The sequence below is a fragment of the Ostrea edulis genome, chromosome 7 (assembly GCF_947568905.1).
Source record: "Ostrea edulis chromosome 7, xbOstEdul1.1, whole genome shotgun sequence".
Classification (NCBI taxonomy): Eukaryota; Metazoa; Mollusca; class Bivalvia; order Ostreida; family Ostreidae; genus Ostrea; species Ostrea edulis.
This window is the reverse complement of record NC_079170.1, coordinates 57,425,447-57,440,870: the sequence shown is the minus strand read 5'-3', so window position 1 is coordinate 57,440,870 and position 15,424 is coordinate 57,425,447. Positions and strand designations below refer to the sequence as shown.

Here is a 15,424-nt window from a genome sequence, read left to right as displayed (position 1 = left end):
CCTACTTTTTTATAAATATGTTTCAAGGCCTCAAGATGCATCAACTTACAAGATTTGATGATTCTAAACCTCTCGGTATTTGAAATAACAACTTAAAATATATCTATAAATGATAAGCCATAAAATTCAGAAAGTAGGTCACGGTGACCTATTTTTCAGTTGACGCATTTCAAGGTCCCATGATTCACCAACTGACAAGTTTTGATGATCATAGGCTTCAAAGTGTCCAAGATATGCATCAAAATTAATTTTAAAATAAATACCTGCAAAATTCAAAAAGTAGGTCACCGTGACCTACTTTTGAGACAACTTGACACAAGGTCCTAAGATGCATCAACTGTCAAAATTTTATGATCCTAGTCCTTGTAATGACTAAAATATCAAAGATTTAAGGAAATATAAATTTAGGTCAACTTTGAAGTGACCTTGAGACCACGCCCTTTGCCCCAGGGTAATGGCTTGAACAATTTTTAATCTACAACATATCCTCATCCTTATGTGTAAGTTTGGTGATAATCTGCCCAGTGGTTCTTGAGAAGAAGATTTTTTAGCAACCACTACTTTTGTTTGTATTTTCCTGATTATCTCCCCTTGTTAAAGGGTCACATCCCTCTATTTAGTATGTATGAAAGCCCTTGGACCAATGATACCCTGTAACAAATTTGAAAAAAATTGGCCAAGGGGTTCTTGAGTTATAGCCCTTTTTCTAAAAAGTTTACGCACACCGCACAAATGGCCATAGTATTAGCTCTTTGAGCCTTCGGCTCAGAAGAGCTAAAAAGGTCATGAATGTACATGACAAATAGTCTCATGGTGATATACCCATGTTTTATGGCATGACTATGTCAAAACCCTATAAAATTTTGACCTTGAGGTCAAAGTTCAAGGTCAAATAGAGGTCATGAAGGTACTTGACACATCGTCTCATGGTGATACACTCATGTGTCAAATATGATATGCCTATGTCAAAGAACAAAGAAAGTCATGGCCCTGACACGAATCCATTGTAAAAACCTTTAATTTTGACCTTGATATCAAGGTCATATGGAGGTCATGAAGGTACATGACACATTGTCTCATGGTGATACACTCATGTGTCAAATATGGTATGCCTATGTCAAAGTACAAAGAAGTTATGGCCCGGACACGAATCCATTGTAAAAAAACCTTTAATTTTGACCTTGAGATCAAGGGTCAAGGTCATATAGAGGTCATGAAGGTACTCGACACATCGTCTCATGGTGATCTACCTGTGTGCCAAATATGGTATGCCTAAGTCAAAGAACGAAGAAGTTATGGCCCGGACACGAATCTGCAGACAGACAGACGGACGGACGGACTGATTCCTATATACCCCACCCCACCCCCCCAGAACTTCGTTCGTGGGGTATAATAATGTTCAAAAGTTAACAATGCATGACACATAATTGGACAGATATTGGATATCAATAGGTCATCAGTGATCTGAAAAATTACTTACATATAATTGGACCGGGACTTGTTCCAAACCTCTTCAGTTCATCTGCCAATTCCTTGTTTGTCAACTCCTGTATTTCCTCCATAATGTCGAGGTCAATTTCTTAAAAAAATGTATTCTTTTACATACTTGTATTCAGGGTCTGTTTATCCAACACATGTTTAATTGCATTTTCTGAAAGCATATATTCTGGTTTTTGCAATAATTTGTTTTACTCCCACTTCGACCTGAAGGCCAACAGTTTTGCTTCCAGTTGCCCAACCAACCATAATTGACTCAAACCCTGCAGGATGTTATAACACTTAAATTTCATTAAGATTTATCATGACCCACCAAAAACATTCAATTTTATCAATCAGATCAATTGAGGGCTATTCCAGCAAAAAAAAAAAGAGGCCCATGGGCCACATCACTCACCTGAGTCACCTTGGCCCATATCTGAAGACTTTCCATATATATTTGCATGTAAAACCTTAGTCCCTATTATGGCCCCAACTACCCCTGGAAGCCACGATTTTTGCAAACTTGAATCTACACTACGTCAGAAAGCTTTCATGTAAATGTCAACTTCTTTGGCCCAATGGTTCTTGAGAAGAAGATTTTTAAAGATTTTCCCTAGATTTGTATGTAAAACTTTGACACCCCACCCCCCCCCCCCCACCCCCACTTGTGGCCTCATCCTACCCCCCGGGAGCCATGATTTGAAAAAACTTGAATCTGCACTATGTCAGAAAGTTTTCTTGTAAATATCAGCTTTTCTGACTCAGTGGTTATTGAGAAGAAGATTTTAACTATATATTTGTATGTAAAACTTTGAATTTATTGTGGCCCCATCCTACCCCCGGGGAACATGATTTCAACAAACATGAATCTGCACTATGTCAGAAAGTTTTCATGTAAAAACCAGCTTTTCTGGCTCAGTAGTTCTTGAGAAGAAGTTTTTAACTATATATTTGTATGTAAAACGTTGATCCCCCTTGTGGCCCCATCCTACCCCCGGGGGCCATGATTTCAACTAACTTGAATCTGCACTATGTCAGAAAGTTTTCATGTAAAAGTCAGCTTTTCTGGCTCAGTGGTTCTTGAGAAGAAGATTTTTCCTATATATTTGTATGTAAATCTTTGATTCCCTATTTTGGCCCCATCCAACCCCCGGGGCCCATGATTTGAACAAACTTGAATCTGCATTATGTCAGGAAGCTTTCATGTAAATCTCAGCTTTTCTGGCTCAGTGGTTCTTGAGAAGAAGATTTTTAAAGTTTTTCCCTATATATTTGTATATAAAACTTTTATCCCCCCTTGTGGCCCCATCCTACCCCCGGGGGCCATGATTTGAACAAACTTGAATCTGCAATATGTCAGGAAGCTTTCAGGTAAATTTCAGCTCTTCTGGCCCAGTGGTTCTTGACAAGAAATTTTTTTAAATGACCCCACCCTATTTTTGCATTTTTGTGATTATCTCCCCTTTGAAAGGGACATGGCCCTTCATTTGAACAAACTTGAAAGCCCTTCACCCAAGGATGCTTTTGGCCATGTTTGGTTGAAATTGGCCCAGTAGTTCTGAAGAAGAAGATAAAATTGTGAAAAGTTTACAACGACAACAATGACAGACAACGGACAAGTTTTGATCAGAAAAGCTCACTTGAACCTTCAGTTCAGGTGAGCTAAAAATATGGGGGGAGGAAAGGCACTTTATTTTTAAGACAGCCACCCATACAATTAAATTTTCCTCTGCTAACACCACCCATACAAATAGATTCTCCCCTGCCACCACCACCCATACAAATAGAATTAAGAATTCAATACTGAAATCACTTGTATATTAAGATTTTCCTTTAAAGGTAGAGTTCATTTTCAACAAGTTCATATTGGTCTTAATCCTATGTGCATGCAACTATTTTTTAGATAAGCCAGAATTTGTGGTGGTTTATATGAACAAATTACCCGAATTTAAATGAATCTTGACTACATTAATGTGAATAAATATTCAAACGTTGATATTGTAATTTGTGATCCATTCTCTAGCCAAACTCAAGTTGTAATGTCATTCAAAGCATGTTGATTTTAATAGTTAACAGAGAAGGTTCGCTCAAACCAAAATTATTACACTACCGTAGTGGCCTAATGTTTAGCATTTGGTCTTCTAGTAGTGTTGTAGGTTCGAACCTTGCCCTTGAGATAGGCCTAAGTGTTAAAACAGGTTGTACATGTTGGTGTTTCAGACACGTGTGGCACATCACAACGTTCTGAGAAAATTCGGGCATTATTAATTTTTTTTTTTTTTTTACATGAATGCGGGTATCATTATTACCTTGAAAGACCTGACAATAATTGCCAAAGCCATTGGCTGATAAAAATGTGGAAACAGGTTTCGGTGGGCTTATGGCTGCAACTTCTTTGTTAATTCGTACATAATTTTCTCATTCTCTTACGAGTTCACTAAACATATCCCTTAATAGATCATATCTGGAGATGGTGTTACTTCTAATCATGTCACTCCAACAGAAAACATTTCATTTTCATTTATTCATTTATTATTGTTGTCATTTCTACACTAACTGAAACATTTACTTTGAAAAGAGTTATCTGCCCGTTTATCAATATTTTTTCATACATAATGTACATTTTCTTTTTCCTCTTTTTTCATAATAAAAGAAATTTCGTAACATGATACAGACTCTGAAATGTCTTCATTTTTATCACAATTCACTAGCACCCATATTTTTTTTTAACCTAGAACACAACCACCAATACAAATAGTATACATTTTACCAACTCACCACTACCCATACAAATACATTTTCCCAAATCACCCCCACCCATCCAAAACAAGAGGCCCATGGGTCACATCGCTCACCTGAGTCACCTTGGCCCATATCTGAAGACTTTCCATATATATTTGCATGTAAAACCTTAGTCCCTATTGGCCCCAACTACCCCTGGAGGCCACGATTTTTGCAAACTTGAATCCACACTACGTCAGAAAGCTTTCATGTAAATGTCAACTTCTTTGGCCCAATGGTTCTTGAGAAGAAGATTTTTAAAGATTTTCCCTAGATTTGTATGTAAAACTTTGCCCCCCCCCCCCTACTTGTGGCCCCATCCTACCCCCTGGGGGCCATGATTTGAAAAAACTTGAATCTGCACTATGTCAGAAAGTTTTCTTGTAAATATCAGCTTTTCTGACTCAGTGGTTATTGAGAAGAAGATTTTAACTATATATTTGTATGTAAAACTTTGATCCCCCTTGTGGCCCCATCCTAACCCCGGGGAACATGATTTCAACAAACTTGAATCTGCACTATGTCAGAAAGTTTTCATGTAAAAATCAGCTTTTCTGGCTCAGTGGTTCTTGAGAAGAAGATTTTTAAAGATTTTCCCTATATATTTGTATGTAAAACTTTGATCCCCTATTGTGGCCCCATCCTACCACAGGGGGCCATGATTTGAACAAACTTAACTCTGCACTATATCAGGAAGCTTTCATGTAAATCTCAGCTTTTCTGACTCAGTGGTTCTTGAGAAGAAGATTTTTAAAGATTGTCCCTATATATTTGTATGTAAAACTTTGACCCCCTATTGTGGCCCCATCCAACCCCCAGGGGCCAGGATTTTAACAAACTGGAATCTGCATTTTGTCAGAAAGCTTTCATGTAAATATCAGCTTTTCTGGCTCAGTGGTTCTTGAGAAGAAGATTTTAAAGGATTTTTCCTATATATTTGTATGTAAAACTTTGATCCTCCTTGTGGCCCCATCCTACCCCCGGGGGCCATGATTTTAACAAACTTGAATCTGCATTATATCAGGAAGCTTTCATATAAATCTCAGCTTTTCTGGCTTAGTGGTTCTTGAGAAGAAGATTTTTAAAGATTTTCCCTATATATATTTGTATGTAAAACTTTGATCCCCTATTGTGGCCCCATCCAACCCCCGGGGGCCATGATTTTAACAATTTAGAATCTGCACTATATCAGGAAACTTTCATATAAAAGTCAGCTTTTCTGGCTCAGTGGTTCTCGAGAAGAAGATTTTTAAAGATTTTTCCTATATATTTGTATGTAAAACTTTGATCCCCTATTGTGGCCCCATCCAACCCCGAGGGCCAGGATTTTAACAATTTAGAATCTGCACTACCTAATAAAGCTTATCTATAAATTTCATCTTTTCTGGCCCAGTGGTTCTTGAGAAGATTTTTTAATGACCCTACTCTATTTTTACCTTTTCTTGATTATCTCCCCTTGGAAGGTGGCCTGGCCCTTTATTTTAACAATTTAGAATTCCCTTTACCTAAGGATGCTTTGTGCCAACTTTGGTTGAAATTGGCCCAGGGGTTTTTTAAGAAGAAGTCAAAAATGTTAAAAGTTTACAGACGGACGGACGCCGGAATACGGGTGATCAGAAAAGCTCACTTGAGCTTTTAGCTCAGGTGAGCTAAAAATATAGATTTTGTGAAGGTAAAATAAGCTCTTGATTAACGAAAATGCTACATAAGCCCATTATGGTCCTTAACACTCATTTGGCAGAGATGGAGACCGGCCCAGACTAGTGAAAGCCGCATTGCCATGAGTTTAGCTATTTGAATAATTATCATTTAATGGAACTGCAGGGACAGTGATTCATTTTGAAAATGGTTATCATGAGTCCAGCGGACTCCCCTTGATTACAATAATGAGTCCCATGCTAAAATCAATGAGTCCAAATTCCATTATTTCAAACAAACAGCCTGACAACACAGGTAAAAACAAACCAAGTTAAGGAAGAAGCTTAGTGTTGCCACCTCCTTCTAGAGAATGAATATTTCGCTTTTTATTACAAGCCATCATTTGTAGAAAATGCTTGTTCGTAGCTAGTTCATATTGCAAAATGATTTTTAGGTGCTTAAAGTTGAATGATGGAAGTTTTTATTCCTAGCTACTTTGTTCATGCCATTTAGTTTTTTTGTTCTGTGCAAATGCTGCAATAAATAATTTTTTCTCCATTTTCTTCATTTTTCTCAAATCTTAGCCAAGAATAAAGTGCAAGTCATTTTTGATGACATTTTTTTCACCTTTCGAATTTTCTCAACCTCTACTTCGTTTTCAGGACTGACGTTTGATTTCGGGGACTCCGCGTTTGTTTTTTACCCGTATATAGTTACTGACAATATTATCATTCATATCACTTTGCAAAACTGTTGTTAACTTTCCCTGATTAGGAAGTTTTAAAACATAAAAAAAATCGGTGGAATCGGATTATATGTGAGGAAATTCTAGTTCCCAGTTTTGTTTACCCGCCGTAATGCCTTATATATCATTTGGTTTCATTGGTTAATGCAATGCGAGTTGACCAATGAAATATCAATATTCTTAATTCGGAATATCTCGGGTGTGTAGTACGTTCTGGAGCTTACCGGGGGGGGGGGGGGAATGAAAACGAGCAAATTCAATGCGTAATTTACGCAGGACGCACGCCAAAATGAATCACTGCAGGGAATATATATATTATTTAGCTAAAATATTTGTTGGGTATTCAGTGCTCCAAGTCGCATCTGCTATCAGGTCGCAAAATGGCGACCTAAAAATATTTCTGGTCGACATTTTCAAATTTCTAGTCGCCATGTTCAAAATTTCTACTTGCCATAGTAAAAGATTTTGTAAATATAAGACTTACAATTTTTTTTTTTTTTAAATATGAATATCTTTCAAGTAAAAAATCAACACCCATGTATACATTTTGTTTGTTTTATTTTTAAACTGAATAGAAATGTACTGTGAAACATGCTGGATGCTTAACAAGTATTTACTCTGGCAAAAGTTGTATTGCATTGGGCCATCCTGTATATTTTACAGTACGCTTCTGGGGAAGAAAACCCAGCGTTCCACACAAGGATTTGATTTAAAGTTATCAATAAGTGGGCCTTCACTGCTTATCATGTTATGCGAATAAGAGATCCTAGTTTTGTTGGATCTTTTGCTGAACAATTAGTACCAGCATCAATAAGAACACTACATCCCGAGTTTGATTGTCTTTGAAAATTAACAGCAACAGTTGCCCCGCTCAACTTACTGCTAATAATGCAGTCACGGACAACGACATGTCTCTTACTGTTACCGTGAATAGTCACATTTCCACGTTTGAAAGATGTACACTCGGTCGTGGCGAAATAGGACAATGGATGTCCAGAAATGGTGGACGTTGCTGGCTAATTGGCCTCACAAATTCTGCAAAACATTTTGCCATCACGAAAATTCCCTCCGCCATTTCAGGACTGGGGTTCTTCCTTTACTTTTGCATTTCTCTTTAGACACTGCTACACCATCTTTTGATGCAGAACTTTCTCCGTGTGATTCTTGAATTTCTTTGTTACATGTACTAGGCTGAGGCTTCTGTTTTTTACCATTGATAAATCCAAAGTGCTCTAAACCTCGTTTTCCCGCCATCTTGATTGTTTTGACCGAGACTGAAAAATATTTATTCAGATTTCCGATTCTAAAATTTTACTGGTTGCCCAAATTTTCTTAACTCGCGAAAATGCGACTTAATTATAATCTCTAGTCGCAAAATTGATTTTCTGGTCGCAATTGCGACCGTTTTACTCGCAACTTGGAGCACTGTATTAGTTCACATCTAGACGCTATTGTGCCAGTATGGAAATGAACTGGGTTTCGAATTGACTGGAATCCCGTGGGGATCCGGGTTAGAATAGGTCCTTAGTACCCCTTGCTTGTCGTAAGAGGCGACTAAATGGGGCGGTCCTTCGGATGAGACCGCAAAACCCGAAGTCCCGTGTCACACCAGGTGTGGCGCGATAAAGATCCCTCCCTGCTCAATGGCCATAAGCGCCGAGCATAGGCCTAAATTTTGCAGCCCTTCACCGGCAGTGGTGACGTCTCCATATGAGTGAAATATTCTCGAGAGGGACGTAAAACAATATTCAATCCATCAATCAATCGAATTGACTGGCTACCTAACATGGCTACGTCAACGAACAAAACCACCAAAAGCTGTGAGTTTTTGGGTCGTATGGGGCTTTAATAATTATTTGAAGGTATGTTTGGACACAAGAATAGTAGGAAAATATGTTAGGAATTTTTTGATATTAAATTTATGAGACAACAACACAAAAATACAACTTTTTCTCTTTCTTCCTTTGAAGTTTGTTTCCATCTGGCCGTCATGTTTTCAAATGCCGATTACTCCCGTATAAGGGAATTTGGGTGGACTTATACATATGGACCAATGAGAGTTTCTGTTGCATTTCGTAATTGTATTACAAACAGATTCAATACGCCGGTTTCGAGATACGTCCGAGTTATTTCCCTTTGAGAACTCTCGTACATAGTAAGGCGAGAAAGAATTTGTTTACACGCGGGAGTGGGACAGATATTCATCACAGTGTAAGTGAATGTACTCAGTAAATTTCTTATTCAATCTTATACGCTGTTTGATAACCCGAATTCGACTGATACACAAACTAAGTAAGTGATAAGTATTTAGGGAGTAATTAAATACATAGAATTCTTATCCTATCACGTTATTTCGCTGATCATAAGTACCATATCCAAGATATTTCTTGCAAATATGACATTGTTTGTATGTTTCCACTTCGGTAAAACATTTCTTTCGATAGCATTTTGTATTTCCCACATTTACATATTTAAAGAGATCGAAGCCGCTTTTAATACATTTCATCTTCTTTCTCGTTGGCTGTATATCCACTCTGTCCCACTTAGGCATTCAAAGTTCCACTAAATGCACCTCCTATACAGAAGAGTTCGTATCTCGAAACTGGCGTATTGTGTCGCCACACAACGCAATACTATATCGGCCAAAGCGTTCTAATTCAAAGGTGAATTGCGATAATGGACGACGCTACGATTGACGAAGACCAACGGCAATAGGTCACATGAGTGACTCAGGTGACCTAATAATCAGGTGGATCAGAAAATTGGGTGTAACCCTACAGAATTAAGTGAGTTGGCAACAAGCTTGAATCTTCTCTCTGTCAGAACACTTTCATGTAAATTTCAACTTTTCAGGTTCAGTGGTTTTGAGAAATAACCACACCTTAATTTTGCCTTTTCTTGATTATGTCCGATTTGAAGGGAACATAGTCATTCCCTTGAACTAATTTGAAGCCCCTTTACTTATGATTGATATCATCCGAAGGACAGCCCCATTTAGTCGCCTCTTAATACGACAAGCAAGGGGGTACTGAGGACCTATTCTAATCCGGATCCCCATGGGATGACAGAATTAGAAGTTGAAAGAGGGCTTGAACTCTCGTCTTATACTTGTATTGTAATACTTAATAAAAATCTTCAAACTTGGTATTTCGAATCATGTTGAATCATTCTTGCATGGCTAGTAAAATTTTATTTGGGCTACCAAATTTTGCACTCTTACTTGCCCGATGTGCTTGTGGTAAAAATTATTAAGTGCGAAGACTGGTTCTGGAGAAAAAGATGAAAATGTGAAAAGCTTATGGACAGACAGATGGGCATAAGATAAACAAAAGATGATTAGAAAGGCTCACTTGAGCTGTCAGCTTAGGTGAGCTAAAATCTTATCCAGAACTACTGTAAACACTGTTTCACTTATAAACAGTTCTGCTTTGTCTAAATTCATTACAGTACGTACAATTCTAGCAGAGTTGGTGAAAGACACCGGACTTCTCCAGTAAAATTTTCAATTTGTCCGGTAAAACTTAGAAACTCATCTGACAAACTGTCTGGTAGATATTAGCAGATAAAAAAGGGATCATATCTGTGTTGTTTATTTGCTTTTGTGCAAACAAAAACTTTGTCTGGTATAGATAACTTGCTTTTGTACAACAAATGTGCTTTCCCAGAAATCGTAAGCTCACTCCATGCGTGTACTTTCAATACCACGCATGTCATTCTACTTCCGATTGTGTGGCCTATCACACGGTTGAAAAATCGTAGTTCAGTCATAAAAAAGAAAGTTGATTGTGTAAACACAGGTGCTTGAACAGGTGCCTCAACAGTCAACATGATCGCATATCCCCCCCCCCCCCCTTTAGTTTACAACAAATATTTTCCGTGGCGATAGCTTCGATTTTCGTCAGTTACAAATTATGAAAATTTACATGTAATTAGATCACGTAAATATTGGCCGGCTTTGTGCTGCGCAGCTTGAAGAAATTTTATTGTAAGGTTGAGTGAGTAAACAACTACATCACATAATACTTTTCTTTATTAGTACTTTATTGAGTTTTCCAAGGGGTTATCTACTTTCATTTTCGAAGTCTCTGACCAAAGATGCTGGGAATGGAAAGTTTTTCGTTTCATGGTGAATATGCATTGTTAAATGAGTAATGAAACGAAAATGGTTATATTTGTTCTATAGATATCTTTTTGTAAACGGGGGTGGGTGGGTGCTGGCTGGGGGTTCCGGGGTATGTGGTTATATCCACAAGCACAGGTCTATGGGGAAAAAAGGATGAAAATCAAACTACAACAAAATTTATAAGAAAGTTTAATTCATATGTGGTCAAAACAATGAGAGCTGTTAAACACAAGTAAATGTTTTAAACTGTTACATTCAAGGCTTGAAAATAAAACAAGAGGCCCATGGACCACATCGCTCACCTGAGTCACCTTGGCCCATATCTGAAGACTTTCCATATATATTTGCATGTAAAACCTTGGTCCCTATTATGGCCCAAACTACCCTTTGCAAACTTGAATCTACACTATGTCAGAAAGCTTTCATGTAAATGTCAACTTCTTTGGCCCAATGGTTCTTTTAAAGCTTTTTTCTATATTTGTATGTAAAACTTTGACCCCCCCCCCCCCTCCCACTTGTGGCCCCATCCTACCCCCCGGGGAACATGATTTCAACAAACTTGAATCTGCACTATGTCAGAAAGTTTTCTTGTAAATATCAGCTTTTCTGACTCAGTGGTTATTGAGAAAAAGATTTTAACTATATATTTGTATGTAAAACTTTGATCCCCCTTGTGGCCCCATCCTACCCCCGGAGCCCATGATTTGAAGAAACTTGAATCTGCACTATGTCAGAAAGTTTTCATGTAAAAATCAGCTTTTCTGGCTCAGTGGTTCTTGAGAAGAAGATTTTTCCTATATATTTGTATGTAAAACTTTGATCCCCTATTGTGGCCCCATCCAACCCCCGGAGCCCATGATTTGAACAAACTTGAATCTGCATTATGTCAGGAAGCTTTCATGTAAATCTCAGCTTTTCTGACTCAGTGGTTCTTGAGAAGAAGATTTTTAAAGTTTTTCCCTATATATTTGTGTGTAAAACTTTGATCCCCCCCCCTTGGGGCCCCATCTTATCCCCGGGGGCCATGATTTGAACAAACTTGAATCTGCACTATGTCAGGAAGCTTTCATGTAAATCTCAGCTTTTCTGGCTTAGTGGTTTTTGAGAAGATTTTTAAAGTTTTTCCCTATATATTTGTGTGTAAAACTTTGATCCCCCCCTTGGGGCCCCATCTTATCCCCGGGGGCCATGATTTGAACAAACTTGAATCTGCATTATGTCAGGAAGCTTTCAGGTAAATCTCAGCTTTTCTGGCTTAGTGGTTCTTGAGAAGAAGATTTTTAAAGTTTTTCCCTATATATTTGTATGTAAAACTTTGATCTCCCCTTGTGGCCCCATCCTACCACCGGGGGCCATGATTTGAACAAACTTGAATCTGCAATATGTCAGGAAGCTTTCAGGTAAATTTCAGCTCTTCTGGCCCAGTGGTTCTGGAGAAGAAGTCGAAAATGTGAAAAGTTTACAGACAGACGGACAGACAGACGGACGCCGGACAAAATGTGATCAGAATAGCTCACTTGAACCTTCGGTTCAGGTGAGCTAAAAAGGTGAAACAATCTTAGGTTTTTTTATTCTGTCTGATAAAATTTTAACTTGTCTGGTAGATTTTCTACATTATTCCTAATCTACAGGACATGATGTCTGGTAGTTTTTTATGCTCCGAGCAGTCTTCACGAAAAACTTTGTGAAGCACAGGCCCATCGGGCCTCCCAGTATAATAATTATGCAAGCCCGAACAATATTTTACAGGCCCAAAATGTTTTTTTCTAATTTGATCACTTGTCATTTACAAGGTGCTGCATACTGATTCTACACTATAGATACATGCATGTTTTACTGTAGGAAAATACAGGTCAAGATGATCAGAGTTAGAGAACAGCTGACATTAAAAGGATTATCTTGTTTTATTTTTCAACATATTAATCTCGCAGATGCATCAGCAGCTCATGTTCTACTTTGTTTTGTATACACCACGTACAAAACATTTTGTTTTCTCCAAAATCAAATCTTTAATAGCCAAGGCCTACCCTCGGTCCAATGGGCCATGCATTTTCGTTCTTTTCTCCTAGTACGACAGGTTTTTTTTTTTTGGTTTTTTAAAAAAATCTGATGGTTGTGAATCTTGTGATTGTGAAATACGCTTGGGTGGTTTTGAATTTCCGGACGAGCCCCCTCCCTATACTTCAGAAAAGGCAGCATGGTTGATCGTTTTTCTATGCAAAATTTGACTACTAAGTCATTACAAAGTCTGAGTCAATCTCACGTTTTATTTGTAATATATACAGAACATATAAGAAAACATTTACAGGCCCGCCGGACTCCTGGGTTTAATATTTTAAGAAGCCCGATCCCGATTTTACTGGCCTCGGGCCACTGGCTAATGTCGAAGACTGTGCTCTTTTGCCAACTCTGTTCTAGGCACATCAAAAATTTCATCTAGGTATATTAACAAGCTAAACAGTTCTATGTTGCCTATAAATAACAAATTATATTCTGTAATATTTTGGGCAGTTTCTAGAACAGAGATGCTGGTCCCTACTAGTACTTCTCTTCAGTCGTCACAAGGCCAGACAGGGTTTTATCCAGCTTATTCATTTCATATTTATGGTGAATTTTTGATAATACATTTGTGAGCTTTCAGAGGAGGGGGTGTGGTATTATTTCAAAACAAATATATTTCTGAATAATTTAATTCTTATTGTATCCTTGTCTCCAATTGGTCAAATTCCAAATGAGGAACGCAGGTTATTTTTGTATAACCTAGTTTGGTATGGGGGGACACCCCCTTGACAACCAGAAGCCGAAACTATTTTTTCTTCTCTCTCTAAATTTACATCACAGCACTGTTTTCAGCCTTCTATGGAATAGAAAGTCAAAGTCTACAATAAGATACTTCGGTTTGATACACATACTGTTTTCTCGTTGTCAATTAGTATCTACTTGTACGCTAATCACTGTTGTAAATCATCTTTCTCTGTATGATGATCGAATAATTTTAAAATAGATTAAAACAAAGATATTATATTCGAATTAATGATTTACCAAGTAAGCATTGTCCTGTTCATTTTCAAATACATTTCTCACTGGGAAAAGGGGGTATTTCATTGCTGATCCGCCTTTCAACAAAGCAAACAAAAAAATCATACGCGACGTCACATTTTACCACATGACGTCAGTCACGACATTGACATGTGGATCGCGATTTGTAACTTCCTTACATATTTTCTTGTGTTGGATTTACCATTAGTGACAACGTAATCGTTGCATGCAAGGGTAAGTTTTCATGTAGTCAAAATTTTCAGAGTTAAAAGCCGCAAATTATTGCATTTTCTGATATTTGAAGACTTACTTCGGGTAGATCTAGGCCTAAACAATGCAATTTCCCGTATTTTCTCAATCTGTCGGAGATGAGCGACTTCAAAGTCTCTAAAGGGCAGCGAAATACACAATGCATAGTCTACACATATTTTCCATCATGACAAACTTCACCTTCGGTACAATAATTTAATAAATAGGCTATAGGCTCTGTTGAACTAAGCAAGATGAATTGACGAGTTAAGATGGCGACATTCGCAGCCACATCTAGACGCTTCGTCGTTGTTGCTAAGTAAATCATTGCGCGGCTCAGATGACTTGTATTTTTCCGACTTTATGTACATTTTGATAAACGAAGGTTAGTATCTTTGTCTCCTGCATTAAATTATCGAATCACTTTAATTCTGGGGCAAGTTATACGCGAAGCAGATTATAAAAAAGCATAAACTGACCCAAACCAGGTTATACTCGTATAACTTGCCCCAGAATTAAAGTCATTCCTTAATTAATAGCTATGCATTGTAAGACTGAAAATTGTAGAAAATGACTTTATATATCAATAATTTTGGATAACATTTCATACAATTTTATGTCGTTTCAACAACTGAAGGATATTAATTTGTTGTCAAAGAGAGAAAGGTACCCTTTAACTTAAAGCTAAGCCTTACTTTACTACGGTACTTAAAAAAACCCACCCTCGATAAATCCCTGCAAAGGTTAGAATTATGCGGTATATATATGTTAATACCATATTCATAGGAACCGGCAATAATTAATAGAAGTAATCCGATTTTTTTTTTCAACTTACCTTCGCCCCTGAAAAAACTCTAATAAATGCAGTTTTCCTCAACTTCAACTTTCTGTTTCAATTTTGAACTATGAGCCAATATGGCGGGAAAATACAGAAAGTTGAGGGTGTTTTCCTTCTACGAAATAAATCAAGCGACATTCCACGTATTTTTTAAAAAGTAAAAATATAGTTCATTTTAAATTGTAAAACATTGATTAAAATTTTGATTATGACATAAACTTGGACATATCTACGGTTTATGTTTAATATACCTGTATTCTCTGTACGACTTAATATTTATTTTATAGTTTTGAGAGGGATGGTATAATATACTGATAGTATAACGTCCTGACTGATCTGATAAATATATTATATTTATTTTTTTTATTTATCAACACATTTTGTGTACAATCGTCACCAGAATTATATTGTCTATCATGAATTGCATTTAAAGATGTTCACATAACATAAAACCAGTTAAATTCAAACATTTTTGCATTCATACACTTGAAAGGGTGTTGCTAAAATGCGATAAGCGGTAAATGTAGTACGG

At 37.3% G+C, this 15,424-nt stretch overlaps 1 protein-coding gene across 2 annotated transcripts in view; it reads right to left on the bottom strand.

Moving 5' to 3' along the window:
- The window catches only part of LOC125653353 (emerin homolog 1-like), a 67,824-nt gene extending 52,627 nt beyond the window's left edge, over positions 1–15,197 (bottom strand). The window contains exons 1-3 of one of the 2 annotated variants that reach the window (XM_048882802.2): positions 15,144–15,192; positions 14,890–15,007; positions 1,481–1,579 (exon numbers count right to left, since the gene is read on the bottom strand). In XM_048882802.2, coding sequence (XP_048738759.2) covers positions 1,481–1,562 — 82 coding nt within the window. In that variant the 5' untranslated portion in view covers positions 1,563–1,579; positions 14,890–15,007; positions 15,144–15,192. Of the gene's footprint in view, positions 1–1,480; positions 1,580–14,889; positions 15,008–15,143 lie in introns of both variants that reach the window. The other variant, XM_056144791.1, reaches the window with a different exon arrangement.
- Between the last annotated feature and the right edge of the window lie 227 nt (positions 15,198–15,424).